Genomic DNA, 21,698 nt, shown 5'->3' with positions numbered 1-21,698 from the left:
CAGTACATCTCGCCCACTCACAGTACATCCCCCCCCACACACAGTATGATGTCTTCACACACAGTACACCCCCCCTCACACACAGTATCATGTCCCCACACACAGTATGATGTCCCCACAGTACATTCCTCCACACACAGTATGATGTCCCCACAGTACATTCCTCCACACACAGTATGATGTCCCCACAGCACATTCCCCCACACAGAGTATGATGCCCCCCACACACAGTATGATGTCCCCACAGTACACCCCCCCCCCACACACACACAGTATGATATCCTCACGGTACATTACCCCCACACAGAGTATGATGTCTTCATGGTACATTCCCCCCCCACACACAGTATGATGTCCCCACAGTACATTCCCCCACACACAGTATGATGACCCCATACACAGTATGATGTCCCCCCACACATGGTATGATATCCCCCTCCACACAGTACATCCCGCCCACACAGTATGATGTCCCCAAACACAGTACATTCCCCCCCACACAAAGTATGATGTTCCCACACACAGTACATTCCCCCACACACAGTATGATGTTCCCATACACAGTACACCCCCCCCACACACACAGTATGATGTCCCCACACACAGTATGATGTCCCCATACACAGTACATCCCCCACACACAGTATGATGTCCCCCCCACACATGGTATGATGTCCCCCTCCACACATTACATCCCGCCCACACAATATGATGTCCCCACACGCAATACATCCTGCCCACACAGAGTATGATGTCTACATGGTATATTCCCCCCCCCACACACACAGTATGATGTCCCCACAGTACATCCCACCCACACACAGTATGATGTCACCACACACAGTACATCTCGCCCACTCACAGTACATCCCCCCCCACACACAGTATGATGTCTTCACACACAGTACACCCCCCCTCACACACAGTATCATGTCCCCACACACAGTATGATGTCCCCACAGTACATTCCTCCACACACAGTATGATGTCCCCACAGTACATTCCTCCACACACAGTATGATGTCCCCACAGCACATTCCCCCACACACAGTATGATGTCCCCACAGCACATTCCCCCACACAGAGTATGATGCCCCCCACACACAGTATGATGTCCCCACAGTACACCCCCCCCCCCCACACACACAGTATGATATCCTCACGGTACATTACCCCCACACAGAGTATGATGTCTTCATGGTACATTCCCCCCCCACACACAGTATGATGTCCCCACAGTACATTCCCCCACACACAGTATGATGACCCCATACACAGTATGATGTCCCCCCACACATGGTATGATATCCCCCTCCACACAGTACATCCCGACCACACAGTATGATGTCCCCAAACACAGTACATTCCCCCCCACACAAAGTATGATGTTCCCACACACAGTACATTCCCCCACACACAGTATGATGTTCCCATACACAGTACACCCCCCCACACACACAGTATGATGTCCCCACACACAGTATGATGTCCCCACACACAGTACATCTCGCCCACTTACAGTACATCCCCCCCACACACAGTATGATGTCTTCACACACAGTACACCCCCCCACACACACAGTATGATGTCCCCACACACAGTACATGATGTCCCCCCACACAGTATGATGTCCTCACACACAGTACATCCCCCCCCAGACAGTATGATATTCCCTTACACAGTACATCCCGCCCACTCACAGTATGATGTCCCCACTCACAGTACATCCCGCCCAAACACAGTATGATGTCCCCACACACAGGACCTCCCGCCCACTCACAGTACACCCCCCCACACACAGTATGAAGTCTCCACACACAGTACATACCCCACACACAGTATGATGTCTCCACACACAGTACATACCCCACACACAGTATGATGTCCCCACTCACAGTACATCCCGCCGACTCACAGTACATCCCGCCCACACACAGTACATCCCGCCCACACACAGTATGATGTCCCCACACACAGTACATTCACCCTCACACACAGTATGATGTCCCCACAGTACATCCCCCACACACAGTATGATGTCCCCACAGTACATCCCCCCCACACAGTATGATGTCCCCACTGTGCATCCCCCACACACAGTATGATGTCCCCACTGTGCATCCCCCACACACAGTATGATGTCCCCACAGTACATTCCCCCCACACACAGTATGATGTCCCCACTGTGCATCCCCCACACACAGTATGATGTCCCCACAGTACATTCCCCCCACACACAGTATGATGTCCCCACAGTACATTCCCCCACACACAGTATGATGTCCCCACAGTACATTCCCCCACACACAGTATGATGTCCCCACAGTACATTACCCCACACACAGTATGATGTCTCCACAGCACATTCCCCCACACACAGTATGATGTCCCCATACACAGTACATCCCCCACACACAGTATGATGTCCCCCCCACACATGGTATGATGTCCCCCTCCACACATTACATCCCGCCCACACAATATGATGTCCCCACACGCAATACATCCTGCCCACACAGAGTATGATGTCTACATGGTACATTCCCCCCCCACACACACAGTATGATGTCCCCACAGTACATCCCACCCACACACAGTATGATGTCACCACACACAGTACATCTCGCCCACTCACAGTACATCCCCCCCACACACAGTATGATGTCTTCACACACAGTACACCCCCCTCACACACAGTATCATGTCCCCACACACAGTATGATGTCCCCACAGTACATTCCTCCACACACAGTATGATGTCCCCACAGTACATTCCTCCACACACAGTATGATGTCCCCACAGCACATTCCCCCACACAGAGTATGATGCCCCCCACACAGAGTATGATGTCCCCACAGTACATCCCCCCCCCCACACACACAGTATGATATCCTCACGGTACATTACCCCCACACAGAGTATGATGTCTTCATGGTACATCCCCCCCCCCCACACACAGTATGATGTCCCCACAGTACATTCCCCCACACACAGTATGATGACCCCATACACAGTATGATGTCTCCCCACACATGGTATGATATCCCCCTCCACACAGTACATCCCGCCCACACAAAGTATGATGTTCCCACACACAGTACATTCCCCCACACACAGTATGATGTTCCCATACACAGTACACCCCCCCACACACACAGTATGATGTCCCCACACACAGTATGATGTCCCCATGCACAGTATGATGTCCCCACACACAGTACATCTCACCCACTCACAGTACATCCCCCCCACACACAGTATGATGTCTTCACACACAGTACACCCCCCCACACACACAGTATGATGTCCCCACACACAGTACATGATGTCCCCCCACACAGTATTATGTCCTCACACACAGTACATCCCCCCCAGACAGTATGATATTCCCATACACAGTACATCCCGCCCACTCACAGTATGATGTCCCCACTCACAGTACATCCCGCCCAAACACAGTATGATGTCCCCACACACAGGACCTCCCGCTCACTCACAGTACACCCCCCCCCACACACAGTATGAAGTCTCCACACACAGTACATACCCCACACACAGTATGATGTCTCCACACACAGTACATACCCCACACACAGTATGATGTCCCCACTCACAGTACATCCCGCCCACTCACAGTATGATGTCCCCACACACAGTACATCCCGCCCACACACAGTATGATGTCCCCACACACAGTACATTCACCCCATACACAGTATGATGCCCCTCACACACAATATGATGTCCCCACACACAGTATGATGTCCCCACAGTACATTCCTCCACACAGTATGATGTCCCCTCAGTACATTCCTCCACACACAGTATGATGTCCCCACAGCACATTCCCCCACACACAGTATGATGCCCCCCACACAGTATGATGTCCCCATAGTACACCCCCCCACACACAGTATGATATCCTCACAGTACATTCCCCCCCAAACACAGTATGATGTCTCCATGGTACATCCCCCCCCCCCACACACAGTATGATGTCCCCACGGTTCATTCCCCCCCACACACAGTATGATGTCCCACGGTACATTCACCCCCCCACAAACAGTATGATGTCTCCACGGTACATTCCCCCCCACACACACAGTATGATGTCTCCACGGTACATCCCCCCCCACACACACAGTATGATGTCTCCACGGTACATTTTCCCCCCACACACAGTATGATGTCCCCACGGTACATTCCCACACACAGTATGATGTCCCCACGGTACATTCCCACACACAGTATGATGTCCCCACGGTACATTCCCACACACAATATGATGTCCCCACGGTACATTCACCCCCACACATAGTATGATGTCTCCACGGTACATTCCTCCCCCCCCACACACAGTGTGATGTCCCCACGGTACATCCCCCCCCCCACACACACAGTATGATGTCCCCACGGTACATTTCCCCGCTACACACAGTATGATGTCCCCATGGTACATTTCCCCCTTACACACAGTATGATGTCCCCACACACAGTATGATGTTCCCACACAGTATGAGGTCCTCAAACACAGTACATCCCCCCCCAGACAGTATGATGTCCCCACGGTACATCCCCCCCCCACACAGTATGATGTCCCCACGGTACATTTCCCCCCTACACGCAGTATGATGTCCCCACGGTACATTTCCCCCCTACACGCAGTATGATGTCCCCACGGTACATTCCCCCCCACACACAGTATGATGTCCTCACGGTACATTCCCCCCCACACACAGTATGATGTCCTCACGGTACATTCTCCTCCTCCCCAGTTAGTTTTCACCCACTAGCTCAGAGACCACTGAAATAAACGAGAGAGTCTATAGAGGGGAAACCGCCAGGTACAAGTCATATAATGACCAGGGATAGTGTTATTCCTCTTGTATGCACAGGTCAGAGTATTCTGAAATTACTGCTACACTTTCCTGTACGATTAGATGTCTTATCACATTGTCTCATTGCAGACTGGGGGCACCCACAGATGGAGTCCGGTGGTCCGTCACTGGGACATGGCTCCCACTAACCAGAGCAGCAGTTTGCACTTTGTAGTACTTTCCGTCTTACTTTTAGGTTTCTGAATATCAGACATTTTCTCAATATGATGCGATATTGGGGCGAGATCCCGGTGCCCGCCGGGCAGGCCAGCCGCAATTCCTTTGATCTCCTGCAGAGGGAGTTTCGCACCGTGGAGATGCAGGAGCCCCCGCTACACCAGCCGTCTGCCAATAGGCCCCGTGCGACCACCATGCTGGACATCCCCTCTGAGCCGTGCAGCCTCACCATACATACCATCCAGCTGATCCAGCACAACCGCAAGCTGCGCAGTCTCATTGCTGCCGGCCAGACTCAGAGCCAGCAGCCGGTGGAAGGTATAAAGGTGGAGGAAAGCGAGCCCCTCCCCCAGCGACCGCCCTCTCCACCTCTCCCAGAGGATTTGCTGCCGCAGGATTGCAAGACGCCCAGACTTCCATTCCAGTTACGGCACAGCGACCCAGAGAGCGACTTCTACCGGTACGGCCCCTATAGGAGCATAAGCTTGTGTGCGGTAATAAAGGAATGTATACTGGACGCTACTTGCTTCTACTATGGGCCTCTATAGCTGTAGGGTAGGATGTCGCAAACCTGTGTTACACATATACAGTATGTGTGATGTCATATGTGTGCACGCTGTGTAACTTGTAATGTCACGTGTGTATACATACACTGTGTGTGTGTGTACGCCGGGTGATTCTCAGGCAGCACACAGACCCAGAGTTTCACTGATGTAGTCACACGTCTTAATATCCCAGATATAAGTGTGAGAAATGCAAGGCTCGGCACTGGTCCTGATTTCGGTTTGGCAGGCTCGGCGCTGCTACTGATTTTGGCTCGGCAGGCTCGGCGCTGCTCCTGATTTTTGCTCGGCGCTGCTCCTGATTTTTGCTCGGTGCTGCTCCTGATTTTTGCTCGGTGCTGCTCCTGATTTTTGCTCGGTGCTGCTCCTGATTTTTGCTCGGTGCTGCTCCTGATTTTTGCTCGGTGCTGCTCCTGATTTTTGCTCGGTGCTGCTCCTGATTTTTGCTCAGCGCTGCTCCTGATTTTTGATGGCTCGGACTCAGCGCTGCTCCTGATTTTAGGTGGTTCAGGCTCAGCTCTGCTCCTGATTTCGGCGGCTTGGCGCTGCTACTGATGTAGGCGGCTTGGGCTCGGCGCTGCTCCTGATTTTTGATGGCTCGGACTCAGCGCTGCTCCTGATTTTAGGTGGTTCAGGCTCAGCTCTGCTCCTGATTTCGGCGGCTTGGCGCTGCTACTGATGTAGGCGGCTTGGGCTCGGCGCTGCTCCTGATTTTTGCTCGGCGCTGCTCCTGATTTTTGCTCGGCGCTGCTCCTGATTTTTGCTCGGCGCTGCTCCTGATTTTTGCTCAGCGCTGCTCCTGATTTTTGGTGGCTCGGACTCAGCGCTGCTCCTGATTTTAGGTGGTTCAGGCTCAGCTCTGCTCCTGATTTCGGCGGCTTGGCGCTGCTACTGATGTAGGCGGCTTGGGCTCGGCGCTGCTCCTGATTTCGGCTCGGCGCTGCTCCTGATTTTCGGCTGCTCGCGCTCGGCGCTGCCCCTGATTTAGGCGGCTTGGCGCTGCTCCTGATTTTTGGCTGCTCGGGCTTGGCGCTGCTCCTGATTTAGGCGGTTCAAGCTCAGCGCTGCTCCTGATTTAGGCGGCTTGGCGCTGCTCCTGATTTTCGGCTGCTCGGGCTCGGCGCTGCTCCTGATTTTCGGCTGCTCGGGCTCGGCTGTACATTTCCGGGTCTCCCATTTTGCCTCCATGTTTCATGGATCTGATGCTCCAGTGATAAATCTGAATAAAACCATGTGACCTTCCCGGGGTCTTTTAATTGGTTGGAAATTAGCGTAGACGTCTTCAGTGAGAAAAAAAATGGAAACAGCTGGGATGACACCTGGAAAAAAAATAAATCTGTTTCTCTCGGAGGGTAACGCTCATGGATGTGTGAATGCAGCCTTAGGGCCTGTGCACACCTTGTGTTTTTGTTGTTTTTTTTTTCTGTCCAGTTTTGTCACAAAACCTGAAGGATTTCCTAATATCTGCAAAGTGATTGAGATTCGTGAAGTCTCGTTTACACGTTGCCTATTTGTTTCTTGCAGATTTATATCTGCTGCATGTTCTACATGCTGCAGGTTCTGCATAGGGGCCCAGGAGCTTCAGGTTATGTCTCTGTTGTCTAGGATGTGACAATTGTAACAAATCCTCAGCTGTGAGAAATATCTTGTAATTCCATTTTTCTTATTCTTGACGTCAGTGGGAAAGGGGAGCCTGTGACAGAGCTGAGCTACCACTCGTGCCGACAACTCATGTACCAGTCTGTGGCCACCATCCTCGCCCACGCCGGCTTCGATTCGGCTAACGAAAGCATCTTGGAGACCCTGACGGATGTCGCCCACGAGTACTGCTTGAAATTCACCAAGATGCTGAGGTTCAATGTGGATCGGGAGGCCAGGCTGGGCCAGACGCCCTTCTCAGACGTCATGGAGCAGACTTTTCACGAGATGGGGATCGGCAGCGTCCTGTCTCTGCAGAAGTTCTGGCAGAATCGGATTAAGGATTATCACACGTACATGCTTCAGGTGAGCAGGGACGGGGCACAGTCTTCATAAAACTGCTCCACGCTACGGACATTAGAGGAGAACAGTCCTAATTCATGGGTCTGAGTTGGGCTGGGGAAACTAAGGGTGACATCAAGAAGAAAGGTCACAGCCTGATATTGTCATTTCTCTTTTATGCAGGGACCACAGGAAATTTTCTTTGTGTTATCATCTCTTACCGATCACAAACTGTAGCGACCACTGTTCCTTGTACAATGTTCAGTGATTGTTTATACAGTAACTTTTCTTCCTGTTATCTTTCCAATCACAAACTGTTCCTTTGTACAGTGTTCAGTGATTGTTGAGTGGTGCGGATGGGATACAGGAACTTTTCTTCATAGTATCACTCCTCATAACAGAGTCCACGTTTGAAAAAAAAAATGGTCTGGATGTCCATAAATAATTTAAAATATAAAATTACTTTATTGTATATAAATACTGAAAAAAAAAATAGAAGCAACAAGACCTAATCCAATAAAAACAGTTAAAACCTCTTAGGTCTTGTTCCTCCTCCCATGCTTTTACTTTTTTTCCTTTTTACAGTATGAATTATCACCCCTCTTAACCTGTACAGCCTTCAGGTGTCACTACCTGTACAGCCTTCAGTTGATCCTCCGGGATACGAGAGCTTCATGCTATAACACTTTTTTTTTTCGATTGGAGCCTGTATCTGTCATTTATTGAAACTTTTCTTCTTGTTATCACCTTTTAAAGGGTTATTCTTACCCGCCGCATTACGGTGGGAGGAAAGGGAGGGAGAACTAGTTGTTGAGTGATGGTTTTGGTTCAGTAGCTTCGTCTTACTGATGAGATCTGCTTGCTACTGTGACTCGTTAATGGTCTGTTGTTGCTTGTCCTGAAGTCTGTCATCACTATTTTTATATAGAGATAACAAGCACGTGTGTCCGGACAGTGTGAGCAGTGATTAGTAGAACAACTTTGGTAACTGCCAATGGTGGCCGGCAGGGGATGATTGTGTTTTTGCAAGACTGCTAACAGGTCAGGAGCTGAGAAGGACTGAGAGGTAGGTGAGCAGCTAATTGCTCTATAGAAAAAAGTGGGCTGGAGAGAGGTGGCTGGTATCTCAGGAGTTAACTCCTCATCCTGAAATTTAACTACTACGCACACTTGGGCAGGCTTTGGTGATCCATCTTTTGGAAAGAAGCTGTACACCATGTAAGATAAAAGCTCTCAAGGCAAGAAAATAAAAGCAGAGTCAATTGCAAACTTAGAAATTGCTTTAGTTAGAAAGCATAAAATTAAGTTCTAACAAAAGCAATTTAATAACATGAGAATACCCCTTTAACAGTCTGAACCCATCACTGTCACTTTTTACCTGTTGACCGCCAGGGGATACAAGAACTACATGTTAAAACCCTTTTTTCCAATCAGAGCCTGTAACTCATCCGTTCTCCAGCGCACTTGGTGAGGATGCTTTTTTTTCTTGTTATCACCTCTGTTGTGACAGCCCATTATTGTTACTCTACCTCTACAGTCTTCATTGATCCGCTATCGGAGGATACCAGAACTTCATTTTATAACTTTTTTTTCCAATCGGAGCCTGTAACTGTCATTTACAGGAACTTTTCTTCATGTCGTCATCTTTTAATCTGAGCCCATTACTCTCACTCTACCTGTCAGGAAAATATTAATGTCAGTAAAATGTTCTTCCATATTTGCCTGACATAGATGTTCATCCCCCTCCCTTACTCCCAGCACCACTTGTCAGCACCGAGCTGTCCCATTTTCCTCAGCACAAAAGCCCCAATTAACAAATGCCTGAGAAATAGCTTATGCAAACAATGCCAGTCAAGGAGTGTTATAACTTCGTTAGGAAGCAAGCATCTCATCTCTGAAAGACGCAGGAGGTAATTAAAACGCTGGCTTGCACTAATTTGCGTGTAACCGTGAGGCTGCTTCCTGAGCCTCAAAGGGAAATTTGCAGACGTGCTGACTCCGATATGAACTATGAAATATTGTGAGATCCATATGTCCGACAGTAACGAGACCCATATGTTTAGTGACCAAATCAGCCCAGGAATGTATAGGTAGTTTTCCAGGGCTGTAAGCAAAATCAGGGAGCTGTAGCGCAAAAACACCAGAATAGCAGACTGCAGCTATGTGATGTGTGGTCTCTAAATAAAGATAAAATCAAAAGGGAAAAAATGGCGTAGTTTGCAAGCTTCTGCGATCAACGAGCTATGAGTTATCGCCGAAGTTAGCGTTTTTAATTAAAAATGTACAGGCTGGAGACCGGTCCACATGATGTCACCACAAGGGGCTTGTGGCCAGATCTCCCCTTACGTATAAGAGAACTCATGGACAGTACAGAAGTACTCATTGCCAGGGGAGAAATAAGAATTATAAGCAATGGGTCCTGTTCAATAACAGCATAATCCAACTGGGAGCCCCTCCTCCACCTATATTGAATCGTCTCCGCGATCGTATAGTGTAAGTTATCTTCTTTCATCCTGTTTATTTTATGTAACTGCGCATGTATTTTAATGTCTCCTTTGTAACATCCTTATGTATGTTTTTCCTAAACACTGCCCCCCTTTTGGATTAAACATAAAATTTAATAGTTCTGTTTCTTTTGTTCTGTAATTGTTCCCTTGCCCGAAGCCATATACGCTACCAAAACGCAGGCTTCCGGCTAGGCCTGTATTATATTTCAAACTCGGTCGGTGGTGGCAGCGAATATTAATAATTGGGCTATCGTGAAGCTGACAGTGACCGTACGGAGGGTGTTAAACGGATTCCAGGTGTGACGCCATACGCTCACTGGTCGCTTGCCGATATCCACTTAGCGAGTAGTTTGGATTGCGTGCTCGCGACTCCGGACGAAAGACGGACGGCGTGACGGCAATGCGAGATATTACGTGATCTCCCCGGTGTCGTCCCTCAGTGTGGATTAGAATCCCTGACACTACCTGTACAGATTTCAGTAATCCCAGGGGCAGATTATGAGATCTTCATGTTATAAACATTTTTTTTCCATCAGAGCCTGTAACTGTCATCCCTCCTCCTGTGATCTTGGCAAGGATACAGGAACTATTCTTCTTGTTATCACCTCCCTAAACAATCTAAGCCCATTTTTGTTACTTTAACTGTAAAGCTTTCAGTGATCGCAGGGGTGTAAATTATGAGAACTTTGTTATAAACCTTTTATACAATCAGAGCCTATAACTCTCATTCCTCCTCCTGTACAGCCTCAGTGATCTTGGTATGGGGTGCAGGAGCTTTTCTTCATGTTATCACCCCCCTTGCTGCCAATCATTAGCTTTTACTGTCCTCTCTCCTCCTGAAATAGCCTTCACTATGGTAATAGAATATGATTTTTTTTTGTGTTTGTGTTTTTCACATAAATAAAAAGTCAACATTATCCTGAAAGTGAAAAGGGTTAAAATGGACAGTTTTAGGATTATGATCACTCCCTATGAATGTTTTTTTTTTATTATTATAGCAAACTGCAGCCGGGGCCGAACATTTTCTGAAAGTGAACAACCCCTTTAAGACTAGGCTACTTGGGGACGTGTTATGTGACACTTGAAAACGGCGCTGGGTCGCGAATGTTTCCAAATGTGCCAAATTTCCTGTTCCGTTCACAAGTCACACGCGACTCACTTGCCATAGGCTTCAATGCGACTCACTTGCCATAGGCTTCAATGCGACTCACTTACCATAGGCTTCAGTGCGACTCACTTGCCCTAGGCTTCAATGCGACTCAAATGCGACTACTTTCTTTATCTGCTGTTGGAGCCGGCTCCGATCTCTGCAGTTACTCCCGGGTGCTGGCTGTGTAGCTCAGCCGGCACCCACACAGCATGGCACAGGCTCAGCTCCTTGCAGTCATGTAATGCTTGATTTCTCCTGCAGTGGCGCTGTAGGTAAACCGATCATTTATTGCTAGGTTTCCCCACAGATCGCAGCAGATCACTAGAGGAACTTTTTGTGATCCAACTTCCCCTTCTCCTTGGACATCTGCCATTAACTTGCAAAAATGACGTGTAATTGTAACGCTGCTGCACATATAAGTATAAATGCATCCGTTCAGCGTCTGCGCCGCAGGGATTATACTGGAGTTTATCTGCTCACCCGTAACAGTGAAGGCAGAGTTTGAGAAGCTCCGAGCTGCAGAGATTGACTGGAAGGTTAATCCTCTGTCTGTTCACAGGTCAGTAAGCAACTGGCGGAAGAGTACGAGAAGATCGTTCACCCCGAGCGGGTATCTGAAGACGCAAAGCCGGTGAAGATCAAAGAAGAGCCAGTCACAGATATAACTTTCCCCATCAACGAGGAGCTAGAAGGAGACCTGGCTCCCGGGGATCAATCACTGCCAGTCGGGGTATTAGGAGCCCAAAGTGAGAGGTTTTCTTCTAACATGGAAGTAGATTCTTCACCTCAACCTTCAGGTAAGAAGGAGACCATGCTACAGCAGCTGATACTGATATCATTCCTATTCCGTCCTCAATTGACTTTATAACTACTATAATACTGCTCCTTTGTATAAGGATATAACTACTATAATACTGCCCCTATGTACAAGAATATAACTACTATAATACTGCTCCTATGTGCAAGAATATGACTACTATAATACTGCCCCCTATGTACAAGAATATAACTACTATAATACTGCTCCTTTGTATAAGGATATAACTACTATAATACTGCTCCTATGTACAAGAATATAACTACTATAATACTGCCTCTATGTACAAGAATATAACTACTATAATACTGCTCCTATGTACAAGAATGTAACTACTATAATACTGCCCCTATGTACAAGAATATATCTACTATAATACTGCCTCTATATACAAGAATATAGCTACTATAATACTGCTCCTATGTACAAGAGTATAACTACTATAATACTGCCCCTATGTACAAGAATATAACTACTATAATACTGCCCCTATGTACAAGAATATAACTACTATAATACTGCCCTCTATATACAAGAATATAACTACTATAATACTGCCCCTATGTACAAGAATATAACTACTATAATACTGCCCCTATGTACAAGAATATAACTACTATAATACTGCCCCTATGTGCAAGAATATAACTACTATAATACTGCCCCCTATGTACAAGAATATAACTACTATAATACTGCCCCCTATGTACAAGAATATAACTACTATAATACTGCCCCCTATGTACAAGAATATAACTACCATAATACTGCTCCTATGTACAAGAGTATAACTACTATAATACTGCCCCTATGTACAAGAATATAACTACTATAATACTGCCCTCTATATACAAGAATATAGCTACTATAATACTGCTCCTATGTACAAGAATATAACTACTATAATACTGCCCTCTATATACAAGAATATAACTACTATAATACTGCCCCTATGTGCAAGAATATAACTACTATAATACTGCTCCTATGTACAAGAATATAACTACTATAATACTGCTCCCTATGTACAAGAATAGAACTACTATAATACTGCCCCTATGTACAAGAATATAACTACTATAATACTGCTCCTATGTACAAGAATATAACTACTATAATACTGCTCCCTATGTACAAGAATAGAACTACTATAATACTGCCCCTATGTACAAGAATAGAACTACTATAATACTGCCCCTATGTACAAGAATATAACTACTATAATACTGCCCCCTATGTACAAGAATATAACTACTATAATACTGCCCCTATGTGCAAGAATATAACTACTATAATACTGCCCCCTATGTACAAGAATATAACTACTATAATACTGCCCTCTATGTACAAGAATATAACTACTATAATACTGCCCCTATGTGCAAGAATACAACTACTATAATACTGCTTCCATGTACAAGAATATAACTACTATAATACTGCCCCTATGTACAAGAATATAACTACTATAATACTGCCCCCTATGTACAAGAATATAACTACTATAATACTGCTCCTATGTACAAGAATATAACTACTATAATACTGCTCCCTATGTACAAGAATATAACTACTATAATACTGCCCCCTATGTACAAGAATATAACTACTATAATACTGCTCCCTATGTACAGGAATATAACTACTATAATACTGCTCCTATGTACAGGAATATAACTACTATAATACTGCTCCTATGTACAGGAATATAACTACTATAATACTGCTCCTATGTACAGGGATATAACTACTATAATACTGCCCCTATGTACAAGAATACAACTACTATAATACTGCTTCCATGTACAAGAATATAACTACTATAATACTGCCCCTATGTACAAGAATATAACTACTATAATACTGCCCCCTATGTACAAGAATATAACTACTATAATACTGCTCCTATGTACAAGAATATAACTACTATAATACTGCTCCCTATGTACAAGAATATAACTACTATAATACTGCACTCTATGTACAAGAATATAGCTACTATAATACTGCTCCTATGTACAAGAATATAACTACTATAATACTGCTCCCTATGTACAAGAATATAACTACTATAATACTGCCCCTATGTACAAGAATATAACTACTATAATACTGCACTCTATGTACAAGAATATAGCTACTATAATACTGCTCCTATGTACAAGAATATAACTACTATAATACTGCCCTCTATATACAAGAATATAGCTACTATAATACTGCTCCTATGTACAAGAATATAACTACTATAATACTGCTCCTATGTACAAGAGTATAACTACTATAATACTGCCCCTATGTACAAGAATATAACTACTATAATACTGCCCCTATGTGCAAGAATATAACTACTATAAAACTGCCCTCTATGTACAAGAATATAACTACTATAATACTGCCCCTATGTGCAAGAATATAACTACTATAATACTGCTCCTATGTACAAGAATATAACTACTATAATACTGCTCCCTATGTACAAGAATAGAACTACTATAATACTGCCCCTATGTACAAGAATAGAACTACTATAATACTGCTCCTATGTACAAGAATAGAACTACTATAATACTGCCCCTATGTACAAGAATAGAACTACTATAATACTGCCCCTATGTACAAGAATATAACTACTATAATACTGCCCCCTATGTACAAGAATATAACTACTATAATACTGCCCCTATGTGCAAGAATATAACTACTATAATACTGCCCCCTATGTACAAGAATATAACTACTATAATACTGCCCTCTATGTACAAGAATATAACTACTATAATACTGCCCCTATGTGCAAGAATATAACTACTATAATACTGCCCCCTATGTACAAGAATATAACTACTATAATACTGCTCCCTATGTACAGGAATATAACTACTATAATACTGCTCCTATGTACAGGAATATAACTACTATAATACTGCTCCTATGTACAGGAATATAACTACTATAATACTGCTCCTATGTACAGGGATATAACTACTATAATACTGCCCCTATGTACAAGAATACAACTACTATAATACTGCTTCCATGTACAAGAATATAACTACTATAATACTGCCCCTATGTACAAGAATATAACTACTATAATACTGCCCCCTATGTACAAGAATATAACTACTATAATACTGCTCCTATGTACAAGAATATAACTACTATAATACTGCTCCCTATGTACAAGAATATAACTACTATAATACTGCCCCTATGTACAAGAATATAACTACTATAATACTGCCCCTATGTACAAGAATATAACTACTATAATACTGCCCCTATGTGCAAGAATATAACTACTATAATACTGCCCCCTATGTACAAGAATATAACTACTATAATACTCCCCTCTATGTACAAGAATATAACTACTATAATACTGCCCCTATGTGCAAGAATATAACTACTATAATACTGCCCCCTATGTACAAGAATATAACTACTATAATACTGCTCCCTATGTACAGGAATATAACTACTATAATACTGCTCCTATGTACAGGAATATAACTACTATAATACTGCTCCTATGTACAGGGATATAACTACTATAATACTGCTCCCTATGTACAAGAATATAACTACTATAATACTACCCCCTATGTACAAGAATATAACTACTATAATACTGCTCCTATGTACAAGAATATAACTACTATGATACTGCCCTCTATGTACAAGAATATAACTACTATAATACTTCTCCCTATGTACAAGAATATAACTACTATAATACTGCTCATATGTACAAGAATATAACTACTATAATACTGCCCCCTATGTACAAGAATATAACTACTATAATACTGCTCCCTATGTACAAGAATATAACTACTATAATACTGCTCATATGTACAAGAATATAACTACTATAATACTGCCCCCTATGTACAAGAATATAACTACTATAATACTGCTCCTATGTACAAGAATATAACTACTATGATACTGCCCTCTATGTACAAGAATATAACTACTATAATACTGCTCCCTATGTACAAGAATATAACTACTATAATACTGCTCATATGTACAAGAATATAACTACTATAATACTGCCCCCTATGTACAAGAATATAACTACTATAATACTGCTCCTATGTGCAAGAATATAACTACTATAATACTGCCCCCTATGTACAGGGATATAACTACTATAATACTGGCCCTATGTACAAGAATATAACTACTATAATACTGCCCTCTATGTACAAGAATATAACTACTATAATACTGCTCCTATGTGCAAGAATATAACTACTATAATACTGCCCTCTATGTACAAGAATATAACTACTATAATACTGCTCCTATGTACAAGAATATAACTACTATAATACTGCCCTCTATGTACAAGAATATAACTACTATAATACTGCCCCCTATGTAGAAGAATATAACTACTATAATACTGCTCCTATATACAAGAATATAACTACTATAATACTGCTCCTATGTACAAGAATATAACTACTATAATACTGCCCCCTATGTACAAGAATATAACTACTATAATACTGCTCCTATGTACAAGAATATAACTACTATAATACTGCCCCCTATGTACAAGAATATAACTACTATAATACTGCCCCCTATGTACAAGAATATAACTACTATAATACTGCTCCTATGTACAAGAATATAACTACTATAATACTGCCCCCTATGTACAAGAATATAGCTACTATAATACTGCCCCCTATGTACAAGAATATAACTACTATAATACTGCCCCCTATGTACAAGAATATAACTACTATAATACTGCTCCCTATGTACGAGAATATAACTACTATAATACTGCTCCTATGTACAAGAATATAACTACTATAATACTGCCCCCTATGTATAAGAATATGACTACTATAATACTGCCCCTATGTACAAGAATATAACTACTATAATACTGCCCCTATGTACAAGAATATAGCTACTATAATACTGCCCCCTATGTACAAGAATATAACTACTATAATACTGCCCCTATGTACAAGAATATAACTACTATAATACTGCCCTCTATGTACAGGAATATAACTACTATAATACTGCCCCCTATGTACAAGAATATAACTACAATAATACTGCCCCTATGTACAAGAATATAACTACAATAATACTGCTCCTATGGACAAGAATATAACTACTATAATACTGCCTCCTATATACAAGAATATAACTACTATAATACTGCTCCTATATACAAGAATATAACTACTATAATACTGCCTCCTATATACAAGAATATAACTACTATAATACTGCCTCCTATGTACAAGAATATAACTACTATAATACTGCCTCCTATGTCCAAGAATATAACTACTATAATACTGCCCCCTATCTACAAGAATATAACTACTATAATACTGCCCCTATATACAAGAATATAACTACTATAATACTGCCCCTATATACAAGAATATAACTACTATAATACTGCCCCTATGTACAAGAATATAACTATTATAATACTGCCCCTATGTACCAGAATATAACTATTATAATACTGCTCCAATGTACCAGAATATAACTACTATAATACTGCCCCTATGTAAAAGAATATAACTACTATAATACTGCCCCTATGTACAAGAATATAACTATTATAATACTGCTCCAAAGTACAAGAATATAACTACTATAATACTGCTCCTATGTACAAGAATATAACTACTATAATACTGCCCCTATGTACAAGAATATAGCTACTATAATAGTGCCCCCTATGTACAAGAATATAACTACTATAATACTGCTCCCTATGTACAAGAATATAACTACTATAATACTGCTCATATGTACAAGAATATAACTTCTATAATACTGCCCCCTATGTACAAGAATATAACTACTATAATACTGCCCCCTATGTACAAGAATATAACTACTATAATACTGCCCTCTATGTACAAGAATATAACTACTATAATACTGCCCACTATGTACAAGAATATAACTAGTATAATACGGCTCCTATGTACAAGAATATAACTACTATAATACTGCCCTCTATATACAAGAATATAACTGCTATAATACTGCCCCTATGTACAAGAATACAACTACTATAATACTGCTCCTATGTACAAGAATATAACTACTATAATACTGCTCCTATGTACAAGAGTATAACTACTATAATACTGCCCCTATGTACAAGAATATAACTACTATAATACTGCCCCTATGTGTAAGAATATAACTACTATAATACTGCCCTCTATGTACAAGAATATAACTACTATAATACTGCCCCTATGTGCAAGAATATAACTACTATAATACTGCTCCTATGTACAAGAATATAACTACTATAATACTGCTCCCTATGTACAAGAATAGAACTACTATAATACTGCCCCTATGTACAAGAATATAACTACTATAATACTGCCCCTATGTACAAGAATATAACTACTATAATACTGCCCCTATGTACAAGAATATAACTACTATAATACTGCCCCTATGTGCAAGAATATAACTACTATAATACTGCCCCCTATGTACAAGAATATAACTACTATAATACTGCCCTCTATGTACAAGAATATAACTACTATAATACTGCCCCTATGTGCAAGAATATAACTACTATAATACTGCCCCCTATGTACAAGAATATAACTACTATAATACTGCTCCCTATGTACAGGAATATAACTACTATAATACTTCTCCTATGTACAGGAATATAACTACTATAATACTGCTCCTATGTACAGGAATATAACTACTATAATACTGCTCCTATGTACAGGGATATAACTACTATAATACTGCCCCTATGTACAAGAATACAACTACTATAATACTGCTTCCATGTACAAGAATATAACTACTATAATACTGCTCCTATGTACAAGAATATAACTACTATGATACTGCCCTCTATGTACAAGAATATAACTACTATAATACTGCTCCCTATGTACAAGAATATAACTACTATAATACTGCTGATATGTACAAGAATATAACTACTATAATACTGCACCCTATGTACAAGAATATAACTACTATAATACTGCTCCCTATGTACAAGAATATAACTACTATAATACTGCTCATATGTACAAGAATATAACTACTATAATACTGCCCCCTATGTACAAGAATATAACTACTATAATACTGCTCCTATGTACAAGAATATAACTACTATGATACTGCCCTCTATGTACAAGAATATAACTACTATAATACTGCTCCCTATGTACAAGAATATAACTACTATAATACTGCTCATATGTACAAGAATATAACTACTATAATACTGCCCCCTATGTACAAGAATATAACTACTATAATACTGCTCCTATGTGCAACAATATAACTACTATAATACTGCCCCCTATGTACAGGGATATAACTACTATAATACTGGCCCTATGTACAAGAATATAACTACTATAATACTGCCCTCTATGTACAAGAATATAACTACTATAATACTGCTCCTATGTGCAAGACTATAACTACTATAATACTGCCCTCTATGTACAAGAATATAACTACTATAATACTGCCCCCTATGTAGAAGAATATAACTACTATAATACTGCTCCTATATACAAGAATATAACTACTATAATACTGCTCCTATGTACAAGAATATAACTACTATAATACTGCTCCTATGTACAAGAATATAACTACTATAATACTGCTCCTATGTACAATAATATAACTACTATAATACTGCCCCTATGTACAAGAATATAACTACTATAACACTGCCCCTATGTACAAGAATATAACTACTATAATACTGCCCCCTATGTACAAGAATATAACTACTATAATACTGCTCCTATGTACAAGAATATAACTACTATAATACTGCCCCCTATGTACAAGAATATAACTACTATAATACTGCCCCCTATGTACAAGAATATAACTACTATAATACTGCTCCTATGTACAAGAATATAACTACTATAATACTGCCCCCTATGTACAAGAATATAGCTACTATAATACTGCCCCTATGTACAAGAATATAACTACTATAATACTGCCCCCTATGTACAAGAATATAACTACTATAATACTGCTCCCTATGTACGAGAATATAACTACTATAATACTGCTCCTATGTACAAGAATATAACTACTATAATACTGCCCCCTATGTATAAGAATATAACTACTATAATACTGCCCCTATGTACAAGAATATAACTACTATAATACTGCCCCTATGTACAAGAATATAGCTACTATAATACTGCCCCCTATGTACAAGAATATAACTACTCTAATACTGCCCCTATGTACAAGAATATAACTACTATAATACTGCCCTCTATGTACAGGAATATAACTACTATAATACTGCCCCCTATGTACAAGAATATAACTACAATAATACTGCCCCTATGTACAAGAATATAACTACAATAATACTGCTCCTATGGACAAGAATATAACTACTATAATACTGCCTCCTATATACAAGAATATAACTACTATAATACTGCTCCTATATACAAGAATATAACTACTATAATACTGCCTCCTATATACAAGAATATAACTACTATAATACTGCCTCCTATATACAAGAATATAACTACTATAATACTGCCTCCTATGTACAAGACTATAACTACTATAATACTGCCTCCTATGTACAAGAATATAACTACTATAATACTGCCCCCTATCTACAAGAATATAACTACTATAATACTGCCCCTATATACAAGAATATAACTACTATAATACTGCCCCTATATACAAGAATATAACTACTATAATACTGCCCCTATGTACAAGAATATAACTATTATAATACTGCCCCTATGTACCAGAATATAACTATTATAATACTGCTCCAATGTACCAGAATATAACTACTATAATACTGCCCCTATGTAAAAGAATATAACTACTATAATACTGCCCCTATGTACAAGAATATAACTATTATAATACTGCTCCAATGTACAAGAATATAACTACTATAATACTGCTCCTATGTACAAGAATATAACTACTATAATACTGCCCCTATGTACAAGAATATAGCTACTATAATACTGCCCCCTATGTACAAGAATATAACTACTATAATACTGCTCCCTATGTACAAGAATATAACTACTATAATACTGCTCATATGTACAAGAATATAACTACTATAATACTGCCCCCTATGTACAAGAATATAACTACTATAATACTGCTCCTATGTACAAGAATATAACTACTATGATACTGCCCTCTATGTACAAGAATATAACTACTATAATACTGCCCCCTATGTACAGGGATATAACTACTATAATACTGGCCCTATGTATAAGAATATAACTACTATAATACTGCCCTCTATGTACAAGAATATAACTACTATAATACTGCCCTCTATGTACAAGAATATAACTACTATAATACTGCTCCTATGTGCAAGAATATAACTACTATAATACTGCCCTCTATGTACAAGAATATAACTACTATAATACTGCTCCTATGTACAAGAATATAACTACTATAATACTGCCCTCTATGTACAAGAATATAACTACTATAATACTGCCCCCTATGTAGAAGAATATAACTACTATAATACTGCTCCTATATACAAGAATATAACTACTAT

The 21,698-nt window shown here is 41.2% G+C and overlaps 1 protein-coding gene across 3 annotated transcripts in view; it reads left to right on the top strand.

The window, feature by feature from the left end:
• The window catches only part of SUPT7L (SPT7 like, STAGA complex subunit gamma), a 66,979-nt gene that overhangs the window by 29,597 nt on the left and 15,684 nt on the right, over positions 1–21,698 (top strand). The window contains exons 2-4 of one of the 3 annotated variants that reach the window (XM_073671736.1): positions 4,970–5,516; positions 7,299–7,623; positions 11,816–12,053. In XM_073671736.1, the coding sequence (XP_073527837.1) occupies positions 5,104–5,516; positions 7,299–7,623; positions 11,816–12,053 (976 nt within the window). In that variant the 5' untranslated portion in view covers positions 4,970–5,103. The remainder of the gene's footprint in view (positions 1–4,969; positions 5,517–7,298; positions 7,624–11,815; positions 12,054–21,698) is intronic. The other 2 variants (XM_073671735.1, XM_073671737.1) reach the window with 2 other exon arrangements.

This window comes from Phyllobates terribilis, unplaced genomic scaffold (genome assembly GCF_046119375.1).
Source record: "Phyllobates terribilis strain yellow unplaced genomic scaffold, ASM4611937v1 Scaffold_3__8_contigs__length_932513732, whole genome shotgun sequence".
Lineage (NCBI taxonomy): Eukaryota > Metazoa > Chordata > Amphibia > Anura > Dendrobatidae > Phyllobates > Phyllobates terribilis.
Note: the sequence above shows the minus strand (reverse complement) of the source record. Positions and strands in the feature narration are given on the sequence as shown.